The sequence below is a fragment of the Protomyctophum bolini genome (assembly GCF_963924005.1).
Source record: "Protomyctophum bolini genome assembly, chromosome: 21".
Classification (NCBI taxonomy): domain Eukaryota; kingdom Metazoa; phylum Chordata; class Actinopteri; order Myctophiformes; family Myctophidae; genus Protomyctophum; species Protomyctophum bolini.
The window spans coordinates 33,358,546-33,374,876 of NC_137882.1; the positions used below are offsets into that span (position 1 = coordinate 33,358,546).

The window sequence follows — 16,331 nt, forward strand, 5'->3', positions numbered from 1 at the left end:
AGGTCTCAAGGCATTTGCACTTTACTTGCGGGAATGTTCAAATGCCATTGAGGAGCTGCAGTATTTGGAAGAGCTAAACACACCAGCAAACATGAAAGCTCTTATTTTGAAACTCCCATACAAGCTCAGAGACCAGTGGAGAGAGAAGGCATGTGACATCCTTGACAGACATGACAGAAGAGCTTGTTTCCCAGACATTGTGACATTTATCGAACAGCAGGTCAGAATTGCCTCCGACCCTGTTTTTGGTGACATCCAGGACACTCCTCTGGGTAAACCAATTATCAAACCCAAACCTCAACCTCAAACCAAATCACTGTATAGAAACAGTTTTGCAACTCATGTTGAACTTTCTGATGAATATGAAACAGACCCTCACCCATCCTGTCTTTATTGTGAACGTGATCATGCTTTGGAGCAGTGTCCGCAACTGAAAAAGAAGGCACATCAAGAAAGGCTTGACTTTCTAAGGGAGAAAGGCCTGTGTTTTGGATGCCTGTGCTCAGGGCACTTGAATAAGACTTGTGGCAGCCGCATGTATTGCTCCCACTGCAACAAGAGACATCCCAGTGTTCTACATATGGAGAGACATGAAATGGGGAGTTTTGGAGGTACCAATGAGCAGCAAACAATAAAATCTTAGAATTGCATTATAACATCTACTTGTGGCCATACAGGGGCTGGCAACAGTAATGGCATTCTTCCCATCTTGCCTGTACAAGTGAGATGCTCAGCGGGCAGCAAGGTCATCCAGACCTATGCTTTCCTGGATCCAGGAAGCACAGGTACTTTCTGTTCAGAACACCTGGTGAACAAACTGAACACAGAAGGCCAAAGAACCAAAGTCCATTTGCGCACCATGGGTCATAGTAAGACAGTAAGTACCCAGCTGCATAGTAAATGGCCTGGAAGTATCTGAATTTACTGGCAAGGTATTTTTCGAACTTCCTGATGTTTTCACCCAAAAATAAATGCCTGTGTCTACTGCTAACCTGATCAGTAAAGAGGAGCTGGATAAGTGGCATTACCTCCACGATATCCAGATCCCTAGAATTGCAGCTAATGTGGACCTGTTGATCGGTACCAATACCTCAAAGTTAATGGAACCGAGGGAGGTGATTAACAGCCATGGAAAGGGACCTTATGCTGTCAGAACCCTACTGGGATGGGTAATCAATGGTCCTTTACAAACAAATGGCACGCATAGTGGGAGTGGCCCCACAGTTACTGCTAATTGCACAGTGGTAAACCAAGAGTCTACAAAAGATGGCGGTGAACCAGCAGCAGACTACTATCACCAAGAAGAAAAGGAAACGGAAGGCAGTGACTTTCAGTGAGGTCAAGGATCAAAGTGATGGAGATGAGGCACCACCTATCGAGGTGCTCTATTCCTCTGTGGAAAAAGGCCAGAGGAAGAAGGAAAGGAAGAGCCCAGTGGTGATCAAATCCAAGGAGATGCAGGCAAGGCAGCAGGATACTGCAGAAGTGGCTGTCACTAAATGGCTGCACAGAATGGTAAAGGAGCCAGATGGAGAAAAGCATCACCCAAAGGAAACATCTGACCATGACGGCAGGAGAGATCTGCCTCTAAAAAAAGAAAGATGGAAGACCTCAAGAAAGAGGAAGAAAGGAAAATGGCTGAGAAAGAAAAGAATCAAAGGCCAAACAAAGGAAAATGAAGGAACAAAGTCTAATTCGGAAAAGGATTCCAATCTAAAGAGACTGAAAAGAAGAAATAATAGTGGGTTGAAGAGGAGGGCCCTTTAACTAAAATCTTCCTTATGTGAGGGTACAGATTAAAAATTGAGTTTTGTTATGGCAATAAAAGAATATGGAATATTGCCCTGGTATTGGATACTTAAAGGTTTTTTATCTTGGGTTGATTTATGGCTCTTTTTATATTATTTTGTTTTGGAATTGCTCTGTTTTTGTAACCTGACGCTGCCAGATGAGGGCGGTATTGCGGAAACATATTCCCCAACACAACACTCATCTGGGATCTCTGACGGAGTTGAGCCCTGAGTCAGATCTGCTTCGTACCGAACCAATCAGCGTGAGCTAAAGGCGGGATGCGGATGTGACGGTATATAGACACGTCGATATGATTGGTTGTGTTTGCACGCCCACACGGTGATAGACAGACGCTCCCATCCAATCATCTACCATGTATCTTGAAAAAAAGGAACAGCCCCGTCATCGAATTTGCTTCCGCGATCCCAGATCCAAATAAGCTGTGAAACAAATTTGTGTAGCAAGCTTTTTGGATCTGGCAGCGTCAGGTTACTGTTTTTGTCCCACCAGTAGCAATTAGGGGCTGGTGTGTAAGAGCCATTTCTTCTCTATTAATTTAATTTCTATATGTTTTTGATGACGTCATTCCAAGGGCTTGGTCAAGGGCAAGGTTGGCCAGGTTACTTAACACATCGCACGCTATTAGCGTATCCATATGCTTTATTATACGCAAACGTGCTATGCGCATAGCGTTTCTATACGTCTTATGGTCCGAAATACGTCTTTTTATTGATTTCTGTAGTTCAACGCGCCCGGACAACTCATAATGTAACACCGATCGGCTCTACAAAGAGTTAACCCCCCCCCCCCTCCTGAAAAGAGGTGTTGGTCTGAGAAGCGTCTGGCACCGCCTATTGGTTGGTCTATGCGAGGAGGCAGCCCTCCATTACGACGTAATGGAGACGGCCGTCCGGCATAGACCAACGCAGATGTCAGGGGATCTAAAATGGATGTGTCCATGCTCTAGTGTGTGTGAATACACTCGATTCCCCCTCCCCTCCTGTTTCTACATGGTTTCTCCCGAGGGAGAATTGTGGGGGGGGGGGGGGTCTCTTCGTCTTGGATCGCATTGGCAGTTCCCCCCCCACTCCCAGTCCCCACTGCTTTCAACTGCATAGGCTTGCCTTGCACTTCTCTCATTCTCGGAAAAAGATATAACGCAATTTGCTCTCTGCCCGTATATAAACCTGCAACGATCGACATTTGATTTCATAACGTTTGCAACACACATGGAGTCAGTCATGGACAGATTGCACATTATCGAGGGACCGCCATGATCAACTCGCCGCTTTATGTACTTTGCTGGAGATCGCAAGCCATAGCGTCTTCGCCAGCCAATTGTAACCTTTGTATTCATTATAATTGCAGTGATAAGACCGCGTCTGGGATAAGAAGGCGTCTGGGACGTCATCGACCCGTTTGCAATGTATAACGAATACACATGTCTCATCCTAAACTGCGGAAGCCGTGGTGGATGAAGCTATTTCCCCCATAATTGTTGACGTGCTGCTGCTTATTTGCCCGCTGTGGTGGATGAAGCGATCATCCACCATCATCATTGTTCTTTGCCCAACCATGTCCAGACATGATAATCACCGATCCAGTCTCGCGTCTCACCTTATAGAGACGCGAGACTGGATCGGTGAGGTTAGTATAGTGGTGATCATGTCTGGACATGTTTGGTCAAAGAAAAAGCACCACCCGATCAACAATAATGATGATTATGCAAGATCATTTCCTCAAACGTAGCCTAGTTGCCCCCCCCTGTTACTGCGATTGAGGCGATTGTAGCTCCGAGATGACAGAATCACAGAATGAGCGTAGGGAGAGGGCACATATGGGGCTACGATTGAGGCTGATGTATATTTTCTATCTAACAACTTAGGAGAGAGACTGACGACGATGCAGGCAGAAGAAAGTTTCCAAGTCCGTTTTATGATCAGATATGTGCATCAAGACTCTCTGCTTTCATAAGAAAAAAACTAATACTGTAATTGCGAACGCAGTGAGCACTTACTATGAGACCTAGCAGATCACGTCTGTCTGTCTGTGTGTGTGTGTGTGTGTGTGTGTGTGTGTGTGTGTGTGTGTGTGTGTGTGTGTGTGTGTGTGTGTGTGTGTCTGTCTGTCCCGCTTTCTGTCCCGCTTACTGTATATGTGGACCTGGCCCTTTTGTGCCCATATATGGAGCTGAGTGATTTGTGAGTCATGGTGACATGAGTGTGATGGCGTGGTCCTGCTTTGGGGACTCCTTATATGGTTATGGCTGAGTCATGGTGACATGAGTGTGATGGCGTCTTTTGTGACCATATATGACACCCTGCAGATCATGTCTGTAATTTATTCTAATTGTTATTGCAATTTACGATCTGCGTTCGCTTTCCACATCCGCGCGTCTTACTCGTAATAATAAAAATCACACCCCTGTGAAGTGAGCAGTGCAATGTTGTGAAGTGAGCAGTGCAACATTGCACTGCTCACTTCACTGGGGTGTGATTTTTATTATTATTACAGTATTAGTATTTTTCTTATGAAAGCAGAGAGTATTCTGTTTCATACGGTATATAGTATGTACATGTCGCTATAGGCCTTATTTTGTGAATATTTAGTTGTTAGGTCCATGCTTTCTCTAAAATTATCTTTTTCAGAGAGAACTTTAGAGATGGCATGGGCCTGAAGAACTATTATTCACAAAATAAGGCCTATAGCGACATGTACATACTATATACCGTATGAAACAGTAGACTCTCTGCTTTCATAAGAATCACACCCCTGTGAAGTGAGCAGTGCAATTGCACTGCTCACTTCACAGGGGTGTGATTTTTATTATTATTACAGTATTAGTATTTTTCTTATGAAAGCAGAGCTGCATTCAATAGCCAATTAGTGACAAACTGTACATGGGATCAATGTGTATTTGTTTTCCTCCTAAAAGTAGACATTCAGGGCTTTCATTCAGTGTATAGTATGTATATGATATTATTTGTGTTAATTTTTATATCTGTCTGTCAATGTCTGTCAACTTCAAGCTTCCATATCTCTGTTGTTTTTTCAAACGAGCAGCGTGCAGGCAAAAGCAGGTGTTAGAAAAAGGTCAATATCTCCAGAATGGAAGATGGCAGAATCATATATATTTTTTTAAATTGAAGTGGACAAGTTAGGCTTTCTTTTGATTTATGCGGTGTGATTCTCGCTATAAGAGGCCCCTCGCTGTGGGCCCCCAAAAAAGTTCAAAAATCCCATGTTAATCACTTAGCACCAGCAATCCTAGGTCCACTTTAAACTGTAGCACAGTAAGTGTTAATGAGAACTGATTGAATGCTCTGTTGTTGTTCTGATGTGAAGGCAAACAGTTTTTTGACTGTGAGACACAGGCTGCTGATTGATATGGTTTCACACTATTTTTGCTTTATTTATTTAATACAAGTTACAGTGAATAAACATCATTTTGAACTTTAAGTCAACGTTTTGGACATCAGTCTTTTTATCACACGTCTGAACTAGATCCTCGGCATCGGGCAACCATTAGCCCAAAGTAATAGGACTTTGACGCTACACTGCCACTGACCACCAACCTGGCACTGACCACCAACCTGCCACTGACCACCAACCTGCCACTGACCACCACTGACCACCAACCTGACACTGACCACCACTGACCACCAACCTGACACTGACCACCACCGACCACCAACCTGACACTGACCACCAACCTGCCACTGACTAAGGCGACATGTTGCGAACCGATTTGCAAGTTTATTGCGGATCTCATTGTCTCTCGTAACGTACACAATTATTGGCATCAAAATGTACTTAATGTACCAAAAGTATAAGTAGCCTACTATAGAATATGGCCCATTTCAAATGTCTAAAAAATGGCCGAAATGTAGGCTGAAGTGATTAATGTATGTTTTGTAATAATAATCAAAATCTACAAAGTAACTAAAGTTTCCAAATAAATGTATAGGAGTAAAAGTACAATATTGTGATCCGAGATGTAGTGGAGTAGAAGTAAAAGCATTGGAAATGACAAATGGAAATGGTCAAGTGAAATACAGTACAAATACCTCAACATTGAACTTAAGTACAGTACCTATATGTTAAGCCCTGCCTCTGTGTGTGCCTAAAGGCCCAGATCGGTGTTGTGGAAGATTACGTTATGTCGTCATCTGGCACAGGGGACGGCACTGCATGGGTATAAAACCTAACAACTGGACACTGGATGGAGAAGGTGGGAGGGGTTGTTAGACAGAGGAGGACAGTCATGAGGACTTCTTCAGACATACAACTGTTTTCATACTTTATGATGTTCTCTTCCTTCTCTCCTTTGTCTTCATCCTCTTCCTCTTCTTGTGAGTTCCAGGCACCGTTAAAACATGGAGGAATGTACAAGGCTGGAGATGTGCTTCTGGGTGGTTTGTTTCCATTCCACTTATCCTCTGTGTTCCCTGATCTGACGTTCACGCAGTCCAAGGAACAGAAGCCCTCCTGCAGTGGGTGAGTATCACGAAGACAACACCAACCTTTTTTTGATGTTTAGAAACATGATTAGTTGATGTGTATATTTCAACAAAGATATAGGCTGTTGGGTGCAAACCTTCTCAGAACATGTGTTTGGATGGATCTAGGTTAGTTATTATTTAGTCACAAGCACTTTAACTTAAATATTTTCTTTTTGTCTGTAGTATGTACACTGTATATACACTGTAGTATGAAAAAGTAAGTAACTTATTAAACAGAAAGTTTAAATATGGAGATACAAGGTTTCTGCCCGACAGCAATGATATTCAAGGCTACAGTGTAATTGTGTGTGTTAGTTTTTTCATTGAACCGTTCAGATGGGCACAGACCATGGCTTTTGCCATCACTGAGATCAACAGAGACCCCAGCCTGCTCCCCAATGTGACTCTGGGATACCGTATCTATGACACCTGTTTAACGCTTGGAGTTGCAGTCCCTGCAGCGTTGTCACTGATCAGTGGGAGAGAGGAGCAGTTTACACTGGATCAGAGCTGTGTTGGGTCTCCTCCAGTACTTGGAATTGTGGGTCCTAGTACGTCAAAAAGTTCTGTTACCCTCTCTAGAATATTAGGTGTATACAGAGTGCCCATGGTAAGTCTCCTATCCCCTTTCACCATAGCCTATTTCATTTAATTTTGATTACTTGGCTATTTGCAAATCTATAATATTATGATAAATATAAAATGTTGTCTTTTGTGAGTTTGAAAGACATAATCGTTGCTGTCGAGAAGAAACCTTGTGTCTCCATATTTCAACTTGTAATGCTTTTTAATGCCCTATTTCTTCATTATGCTATTGTTAGACAAAAGTATCAAACACAGCCGATCAACAAGGTCACAGTGTGACATGTTCTGAGTTTGTAGGCTGCAATTTTTCTTTCTTGTTCTGTCTTTTCACCCCCTTTTTTGTTTTAAGTGAAAGTGGTAAGTAACTGCACTTAGCCTGTGTTTTACAGGTATGTTGGTTCATGGTAGAGCATCAATAACCTCTGTACAATTAGAGCCTGTCCTTAAAGAAAAGGCAGGTAAACTAAATAGACCTACAGATGTGCCATTCCAACTCTTCACACTTTACTGATCTTTTCTTGAAGGTTTCTGAAAATGCATGTTTTCCCTGCAGGTTTAATTCACCGATTAGCCTAATGTTAATGCTACTGCTTTTCTACTGAAGAGGAACAATATCTATTCAGGATAATTTACGTATAACACATTGACAATGCCCCCTTACTGAACTGTTCTGTTTCTGACAATGCACTGACAATCTACTGAACTGTTCTTTTTCTGACAATGCACTGCATTCTACTGAATTGCCAATGGCAGGACATGTAAAGTTCTCAAACAGCACATCCAAATCTCTCTATCCAGCATCCTCTCCACAGTATTTGAAATAATCAGTTTGTACATCTTTACTGCAGATAACCAGTTCAGATAAGAAAAGAAATCCGGCACAGTGCTATGCATTTTTGCAATTAAGGAAACGATTGCCAGCTACAGTATTTCCACTATCTTCTTATGCTAAATTGAAACTTCTTGAGCTTTTGACAGGATAAACCAAACTGTTTCAGAAGCTGGTTGTGGCATATCTAAGCACATTGTGCAGAGAACGGGGTAAGATGAACCACTTTTTCCTTAAGTTGTCCTGGAAGCAAGGCAAAATGAGATGGCAGTCAAATCTAATGATCTACCCATATTTCAGGATGTCTTCTATCACTTGAAATTATGAGTAAGCATCTATGACAAAGGGCCATGAAAATATGACCTTTAAAAAAAAAAAAGGTCATGTGGCTCAACTTGCCCCAGGTAAGGGGTAAGTTGATCAAAGTCGAGGGGCTAGTCGAACCACATGATATTTTAATGTTAAAAGCTTAAACAGATAATGTATTCACTTATCAATAATTCACTTATCAATAATAATATAATAACAGTTTCCCCTTAATAGTCTTATTTATTTGTTTATTTATTATTTAAACACTATTAAGACAATTAAATAAAGTTTGTTTTTCAGAACCTTATATTTGCAATATTGTTAATACAATTATTGCAAACTTCTGTTAAATGAGTATGTACATGCCAATTAAAGGTCATTCAGTATAATTTGAGTAGCAAAAAAAAAAAAAGTAGAAAAAAAAGAATAGTGATTCCCATTGGACTCAACTTACCCCCGGACATTGGCTCATCTTAGCCACCATTTTAGAAAACAATGACTAGAATAAGCTACTTCAGAAAATGTAATTGCTAAATGATTCACATGGTTCTATCCATTGGCAAATCATCAACGTGTATGATATTACGTTTTATACCTAGGTACATTTTGCTTTGTATAGCAGTCATTTTACATGATGTGTCGAATTTTTACTTTGACCGACAAAAACTGTTTTTTTTGTGTAAAATAATGTTTTCTACTTTCTCCATGTGCTTCCCAACTTCACAGCCAGGTGTAAATTATGGATGCTTACTAGATTTAAGGTCACATGGCAACACAGGTTTCTAGTTTTCTAGATAAAGGGGGTGGTTCAACTTGGACACTGGCTCATCTTACCCCGTTCTCCCCTATACATGATGATCTATCTAGTGAATTAAGTGCAATACAGGCTGTCTTATAACTATCATGAATCACTTTATGTATACGCTTATGACCTGGTCATTCTGAATGCACACAGTGGAGGGTTAAAAGCAGCTATTGGAAGTGTGATCAAGTTATGGCCATGATCATGATATATTTTTTCTTGACAGTTCTGGTCCTGTCAGTGCATTTCTTTTAACCCTAGAACACTACACGGGTGATTTTCACCCGGACGATTATATTTTTGCAATTTTCATATTGCTGATGTCTTTTAGTACCTTCATGATGCTCAGTGACATCCTAGAAGGCTAGAAGGTAGGTTTGTTTCCCTGCCCACATTTCTGGTTAACATTCCTGGACTTTTTTATATTTGTATTCACTGGACCTTAGGAATGTCTTAGGAATGGGTGGACGAAAGGAGAAGTTCCCAACTTAATTTCTCTTTTTTTAAGGAATATTTAAAAACTAATATGCATGTTTTTCACATGATAGGCCCGCACCATGATATCTATTTTTGTTGTTTTTGTGAAAAGTCATGATGAAATATTGAAGAAGAGTAGCTCAAGTTGCCATGCATGTAGTGGGAGAATTTTGGCTGGTTGAAGACCAAAATGAGGCTTCATTCACAAAATGTGAAGAGAACATATAATGAACAGATTATCACAGGTGATAAAGTAAGTGGTTAATACTAAGTTGTCATCAGGCCATACAACTTTTTACAATACAATAACTAAAATCTTGTTGAATACCTACAGTCCAGTTCTGTTGGTCTGTTCCTTCGCTGACATCTATAGGTACCTTTCAAAGATCTAGTACATTACAGAATAGATATTTTGTATTTGTTTTTATTCTGTTTTTCCAGATAAGTTACTATGCTGGTTGTTCCTGTCTGAGCGACCGGACTCAGTTCCCATCCTTCTTCAGAACAATGCCAAGTTTTGTCTTCCAGGTGAACTTCTATAACAATAGATGTGTTGGTATCTAATAGTTCATGTTTCACAAACTGGAATACTCGAACCCATGGGGTGGGCAACTTTGATGTAGGAGAGGGCCACTATATTTCTACACTCACTCCAGAGGGCCGCTATATTTTTACACTCACTCCAGAGGGCCACTATAGTTCCACACTCACTCCAGAGGGCCACTATATTTCCACACTCACTCCAGAGGGCCACTATATTTCTACACTCACTCCAGAGGGCCACTATATTTCTACATTCACTCCAGAAGGCCACTTTATATTTCTACACTCACTACAGAGGGCCACTATATTTCTACACTCACTCCAGAGGGCCACTACATTTCCACACTGACTCCAGACATTTTTATTCAATTTCATATTGCATTTATTTATACTTATGTTAACTTAAAATATACTTAACTGCATTGGACATAAAAAGACATTTTTTTTAATTTATAGTTTTTTATTGTTCATACCAGTAGCAGTTGGTCACAACATACAATATCTCGCCTATGGGAGAAAATAAAAATGAGGGGGTACAATTTTTCTTTGTTTTTTCCCTAGAGGACAACCTTCCACCTCCCACCCACCCCCCCACCCGACAATGACACAATTTAAATTGTATTTATGCTACTAATATTGACCATTATATATATAATTAAAGCGGGTCATGTTTGCATGTTTGGAATTGTAACAGCTGAAATCAATAATATAACAGTATTCCAATATTAACCTGCAGGCCACATAAGTGAACACGGGGGCCGTATGTGGCCCCTGGGCCGCCGTTTGCCCATGTACTGTATGATCTAACCTAAGTTAATTTCCATCCATTCTTCTCAGGTGCGAGCTGTGCTCCAGATTATGAGGTGGTTCGAGTGGACCTGGGTAGGACTGTTGTTCAGTGATGATGATGCTGGCCGTGACGCCGCCCGATTGTTCCAGTCTGGCCTGGACCAGTCTGGTCTGGGTTGTGTGGCTTATTCAGAGGCTCTGCCCTTCCACAATGACCTGGATAAACTCCAGAGGATCGTCACTGTGATGAAGACGTCCACAGCTCGGGTGGTCATTATGTTTGGATACGGGCCCTATATTTATAATGTCATGGATGAGGTTTGTGTTACGATACATCTATGGAGGATGTTAATTTAGGGATTCGTAATTAGAAGAATCTAAAATGAGAATGTATTGATTTTTTTCGAAACGTTGAACAGGTGGTTAAGCAGAATGTGACAGGTCTGCTATGGATCTTACCTGCCACTTCAGCTTGGTGGGGAGATGTTCATCTCCAGTCTCCTCACTTCCTGCCATACCTCAGAGGCACCTTGGGTTTTGCCATCCGTCGTGGAGAGATACCAGGTTTGAAGGACGTCTTGTTAAAAATACGTCCTGACAATGACCAGGATAACATAGTAAATATTTTTGTTTAATTTGATTGTATATTTATTTAATTGTATGTTTTTAAATGTCTCAATGAATTGAATACACAGGACCACAATGGACACAAGCCCTTATAGGACATTTTGTGTTATCCTTTTTGCACCATTGTATAATTGTACCACTGTATTATCTGCAAACTGTGAATGAAGTGAATAATCAATAAATTAATAAATTAATTGTATTTACCGGTTTACTTATGAATTAATTGTGTTCTTTCAGGTGAGGCAGTTTTGGGAACGCACATTTCAGTGTAAATTTTCACCCATTCCACCAGAGTGGGTGGACGCTGGTGAAAGGGTGTGTACTGGACAAGAGGACCTGGGAACGGCAGAAACTACACTGTTGGATGTGTCTGACCTCAGGGGAGAGTATAATATATACAAGGCTGTGTATGCTCTGGCCCACGCCCTCCATGACATGTTGCAGTGTGTGCCAGGAAGAGGGCCTTTCTCTGGGCAAAGCTGTGCCAGTTTGCAGACAATACAGCCATGGCAGGTGGAATATTAATCCAGTTAACCTGTAGGATTATTTTTATTTATTGATTATTTGCACATTTAAAAACACCACATTTGAAACAACAACAACATATTGGGTTGTGCAGGTGAGACTTAGAAAACAGTCTAGTTTATATCAGTTTATAAAGTTCATCTCACCATATCTAAACTAAATCATAACAATCAAAACAATCAAACATTCGTAATATAACAATGGATAGATGCACAGTATAAATGAAAAAAATACATATTAGTATAAAATAATGTATGTGTAGTGTGTAGGTGTCACGGTGTGAATCAAGAGGGTTAGGACCCAAACGCAGGACAAAGGCAGAGAGGCAGAGCAGTCGAAATTGCAGGCGGTTTATGCACCAAAGTCCGTACACGAGGAGAACACAAGGAGTAACAACACTGGGAGTCAAAGTACTAGGAGTTCACTAGGAGCATAACACTAGTGACGTACAACAATGATCTGACAAAGAACTGAAAAAACAGGGGAGTATAAATACACAGGGAAAACAGGGCACAGGTGAACATTAAGTTCTAATAATCAACACTGGGATAGGTTGGAGAACTAACAGGACAAGGAGGAAACCAAGAGACAAAACGTAGTACAAAATAAGAATACACAAGTTCAAAGGAAACTCCAACTGGAACTAAGACACAAGGAAAACAATATAACAAAATCATAGGAAAATAGTAAGGTAAAGCACCAACTAAATACAGAACGGGTTACGGAACGTGCTGCAGGCCTTGAGAGGTGACGCCTCTCAAGTATAGGGGGCAGGTGGTAATTACTGATTCTGTTCTTCTGAATGTGGTATTTTAAATAGTCTTCCTGACTCCTAATGCTCAACAAATGTGGGTGACATTATGAATATGGTTTTGTTGAAAGGCAATGCATAATGTAAAGGGTAGAGCACATGTTTTAGTAATGAGGCTGGTGGCGGAAGATAGCAACTCAGCAACAGGAACACCCCTTGCACAATGCTTAAATCCATAAATAGTGTGTAGCGTGACTTGGGGACATAATAGGACCCTTAAGTATGTTTTTAATGTCTCTTGCTCTTCATGATTCTGCTCATCACCATTTCTAGCTTCTCTATTACCTGGAAAAGGTCAACTTCACCACATCTAGTGGTGATCGTGTATACTTTGATGAGAATGGTGATGCTTTACCAATATTCGATATATTGAACTGGGCGTGGCTCCCTGATGGAAGCACAAATATTCACAACGTAGGTGTGGTCAAGATGACAGCCTCCGGAGATGAAGAACTCACCCTCGATGAAGACAGAATCTTCTGGAACTTTCAATCCACAAAAGTAATTTCAGCTTTCTAAAATGTTTAATTGAGCTCATGAATGAAATTTATATTTAAACGGATTATTTTAACTTTCCTCTGCAGCCTCCTCGGTCGGTGTGCAGTGAGAGCTGTTCTCCTGGAACCCGTGTGGCCAGAAGGAAAGGAGAACCTGTCTGCTGCTACGACTGCATTGCTTGTTCTGAGGGAGAGTTCAGCAATGAGACAGGTAGGGTTATATAATGTAGCTACAGTATATGTACAGAAGGTTGATACGTGTCTGTCCCTTTAATCTTGTCCTATTTGTTAGACTCTACAGAGTGCACCGTGTGTCCAGAGGACTTCTGGTCCAGTCCCCAGAGTGACCACTGTGTCCCTAAGAGCATTGAGTTCCTGTCCTACCATGAGGCCCTGGGGATCTCCTTAACAACCATCTCATTGCTAGGAACATTTGCCTGTGCTATTGTCCTGGGGATCTTTGTTTATCATAAAGAGACGCCCATGGTCCGCGCCAACAACTCAGAACTCAGCTTCCAACTCTTGCTTTCACTCAAACTATGTTTCTTGTGCTCACTCCTGTTCATTGGCCGTCCCAGACTCTGGACTTGTCAGCTGAGGCATGCAATATTTGGGATCAGCTTTGTGCTGTGTGTCTCCTGCATCCTGGTAAAGACTATGGTGGTGCTGGCTGTGTTCAAGGCCTCCAAGCCTGGTGGTGCAGACATCATTAAGTGGTTTGGTCCTATGCAGCAGAGAGGAACAGTTCTGATTCTTACTTCAATCCAGGCAATAATCTGCACAGCCTGGCTTGTGTCTGCCTCACCAACTCCTCATAAAAACACACAATACTATTCTGAAAATATAGTCTATGAGTGCAATGTTGGATCAACCGTTGGTTTTGCGGCGTTACTAGGTTATATTGGCTTACTAGCACTCCTCAGTTTCCTCCTAGCATTCATGGTAAGGAATCTTCCAGACAACTTCAATGAAGCTAAGTTAATTACTTTCAGCATGTTGATCTTCTGTGCCGTGTGGATAGCCTTCATACCAGCATATATCAGTTCTCCAGGCAAATATGCAGATGTAGTGGAGGTGTTTGCTATTCTAGCATCTAGTTTGGGCATTTTGCTGGCGCTGTTTGGACCAAAGTGTTATCTAATAATTTTGAAACCTGAGAGAAACACTAAGAAGTCCATCATGGGTCATGCCACCAAGACGTAGAAGCAGACATTTTTAAATTCACATTATGTGTATTTTATTACAATACGTGTATTGGATATATATATATTGCTGATAACCTTGTTAGTAATAGTCTGTTTTCTACCATATTAAACTACATCTAGTCAGAGATACAAACGTCTATTATCTGTGATAAAGGAGAAGTTTATTACCCTCCCTTAAAGACTGTTTGTTGATGTTAGAGCTATATTGACAATAAACCATGTGCACCTCTCCATTATCTGTGGGTCAAAATAGAATATAATAATAGAAGTATGACGTATGTACAGTAAGAGACAAATTATGTATCGGTAGCATTACTTTGTGAAGGTCTCTGGTTTCAATGGATTAATATTTTCAAAAACATATTTCAAAACATACAAGAGATATTATTATAATAAAAAAGTAAAGACGGTTTGGACACGGTTTCCACCCGGCAGTGTGGATATGTAGAATGTGTTGGTTGTCATGTGGTCTGTAAGGCTTAGTCCTTGTACAGCCGGCCCACTTTTACCACGCCCCCAGAGTGGCTGGCCAACATTAAAACCACGCTACCCTTCTGGCCAAAGCTGGAACTGCAGGACGTTCATGGAGGTGGACGGATGTTCAGTGACGTCATGACGCAAAAGTTTCAATCAAATCTCATCAAATCAATCATGATCATGAAACAAGCATACAATCAACACAAACTATGTTACTATTTACTATGCTGTAAAACAACATCAAAGCAACAGAAATATTACACAGGTTAATTAGGTCAAACATCATTGAAAGCCAGGGAGAAGAGATGGGTTCTAAGTAAAGACGTAAAGGCTTCTAAGGAGCGGGCAGACTTAGGGGCGATTCACACTATGGTCCCGGGTGCGCACTCGGGACCACTGGGCAGATGTTGTGGTAGTGTGAATGATGCGTACCGTTCCCGGGAGCGGATCGCCCAACCGTACCCAGGATCACAATCAATTAAGTCTCGGATACGGATTGCTGCAATGTGAAAAGCCATCCGGAGGAGGAAGTGAACTATAATCATAATTTATATATTTTTATAATGACACATTATTTTACCTGGGTTGTACTTCTGGTAGTTCTACTTGAATGTTGACAAAGAATGATTGATAATCCGCTAGTGTTTGAGTAGCACAACACAACACGAGCCGTGGGAAAAAACATAAACAAATAAAACACATGCGCTGCAACTAGGACAAACATACCAAGGATTAGTCAGTGACATCGCTGTTAACATACCAAGGATATTTACGTGACGTCACCGTCATACAGACGAGACAACGTGACATTGCACTGTTTAAGACCATCAGCGCACACTGCTTTAGTTGTGTATTGTTGTCATGTTATTATTATAACTGAAGAACACTAACACACTTTATTATTTGCTCCAAACTCTGAAAGTGACTCTTCTTCTGTGACATGACATTTTCTGTGTCCTAAAGCCTCAGTCCACAGCGCCCCTCTGAGGCACACGAATTAAGTGTACCCGGGTGCGCTGTTGAATCTCGGGCAATGTGAATAATGGCCATCGGGGACCAGGCAACTGGTCCCCGAATAGGCAAATTGCCTATTATAGGGGATTCACTGAGAGGGACTGAATCTGTTTATTGGATAAAATACATATGCCGGTAGTCACTTATACAAGCCTAAAACATACAGTATGTCCGTGTCCTTTTTATGGACTTCTCCTCTGCTGTGAATACGGTCCAACCCCGTCTTCTCCTAAAACGCCTGTGTGACCTGAACGTCAGTAGTAATGTCATTCTGTGGATTAGGGAGTTTCTGAGAGAGAGACTCCAACGAGTCTGTATTAATAACACTCTGTTTGACTGCCTTGTCCTAAACACTAAAAGGGTGCATTTTATCCCCTCTGTTATTTTCCCTATACACAAATGAGTTGAAATACACCAACAAAGAGTTCTCTATCATAAAGTACGCTGATGACATGGCCTTGGTTGCCTGCCTGCAGGAGATTTCCAGTATACTCCCAGCACATCGACCGTTTTGCCACCTGGTTTGACCTTAATGTCATTAAGACCAA

The 16,331-nt window shown here is 41.3% G+C and overlaps 1 protein-coding gene across 1 annotated transcript; it reads left to right on the forward strand.

Annotated features, from left to right (window-relative positions):
• Nucleotides 1-1,266: 1,266 nt before the first annotated feature.
• Nucleotides 1,267-14,290, forward strand: LOC308335993 (extracellular calcium-sensing receptor-like; the record flags this gene model as incomplete). Its single annotated transcript, XM_080793236.1, has 7 exons — nucleotides 1,267-1,515; nucleotides 6,155-6,288; nucleotides 6,630-6,693; nucleotides 10,676-10,945; nucleotides 12,864-13,091; nucleotides 13,175-13,298; nucleotides 13,380-14,290. 7 exons carry the CDS (start codon nucleotides 1,267-1,269, stop codon nucleotides 14,288-14,290), a joined length of 1,980 nt encoding a protein of 659 aa, XP_080649362.1.
• Between the last annotated feature and the right edge of the window lie 2,041 nt (nucleotides 14,291-16,331).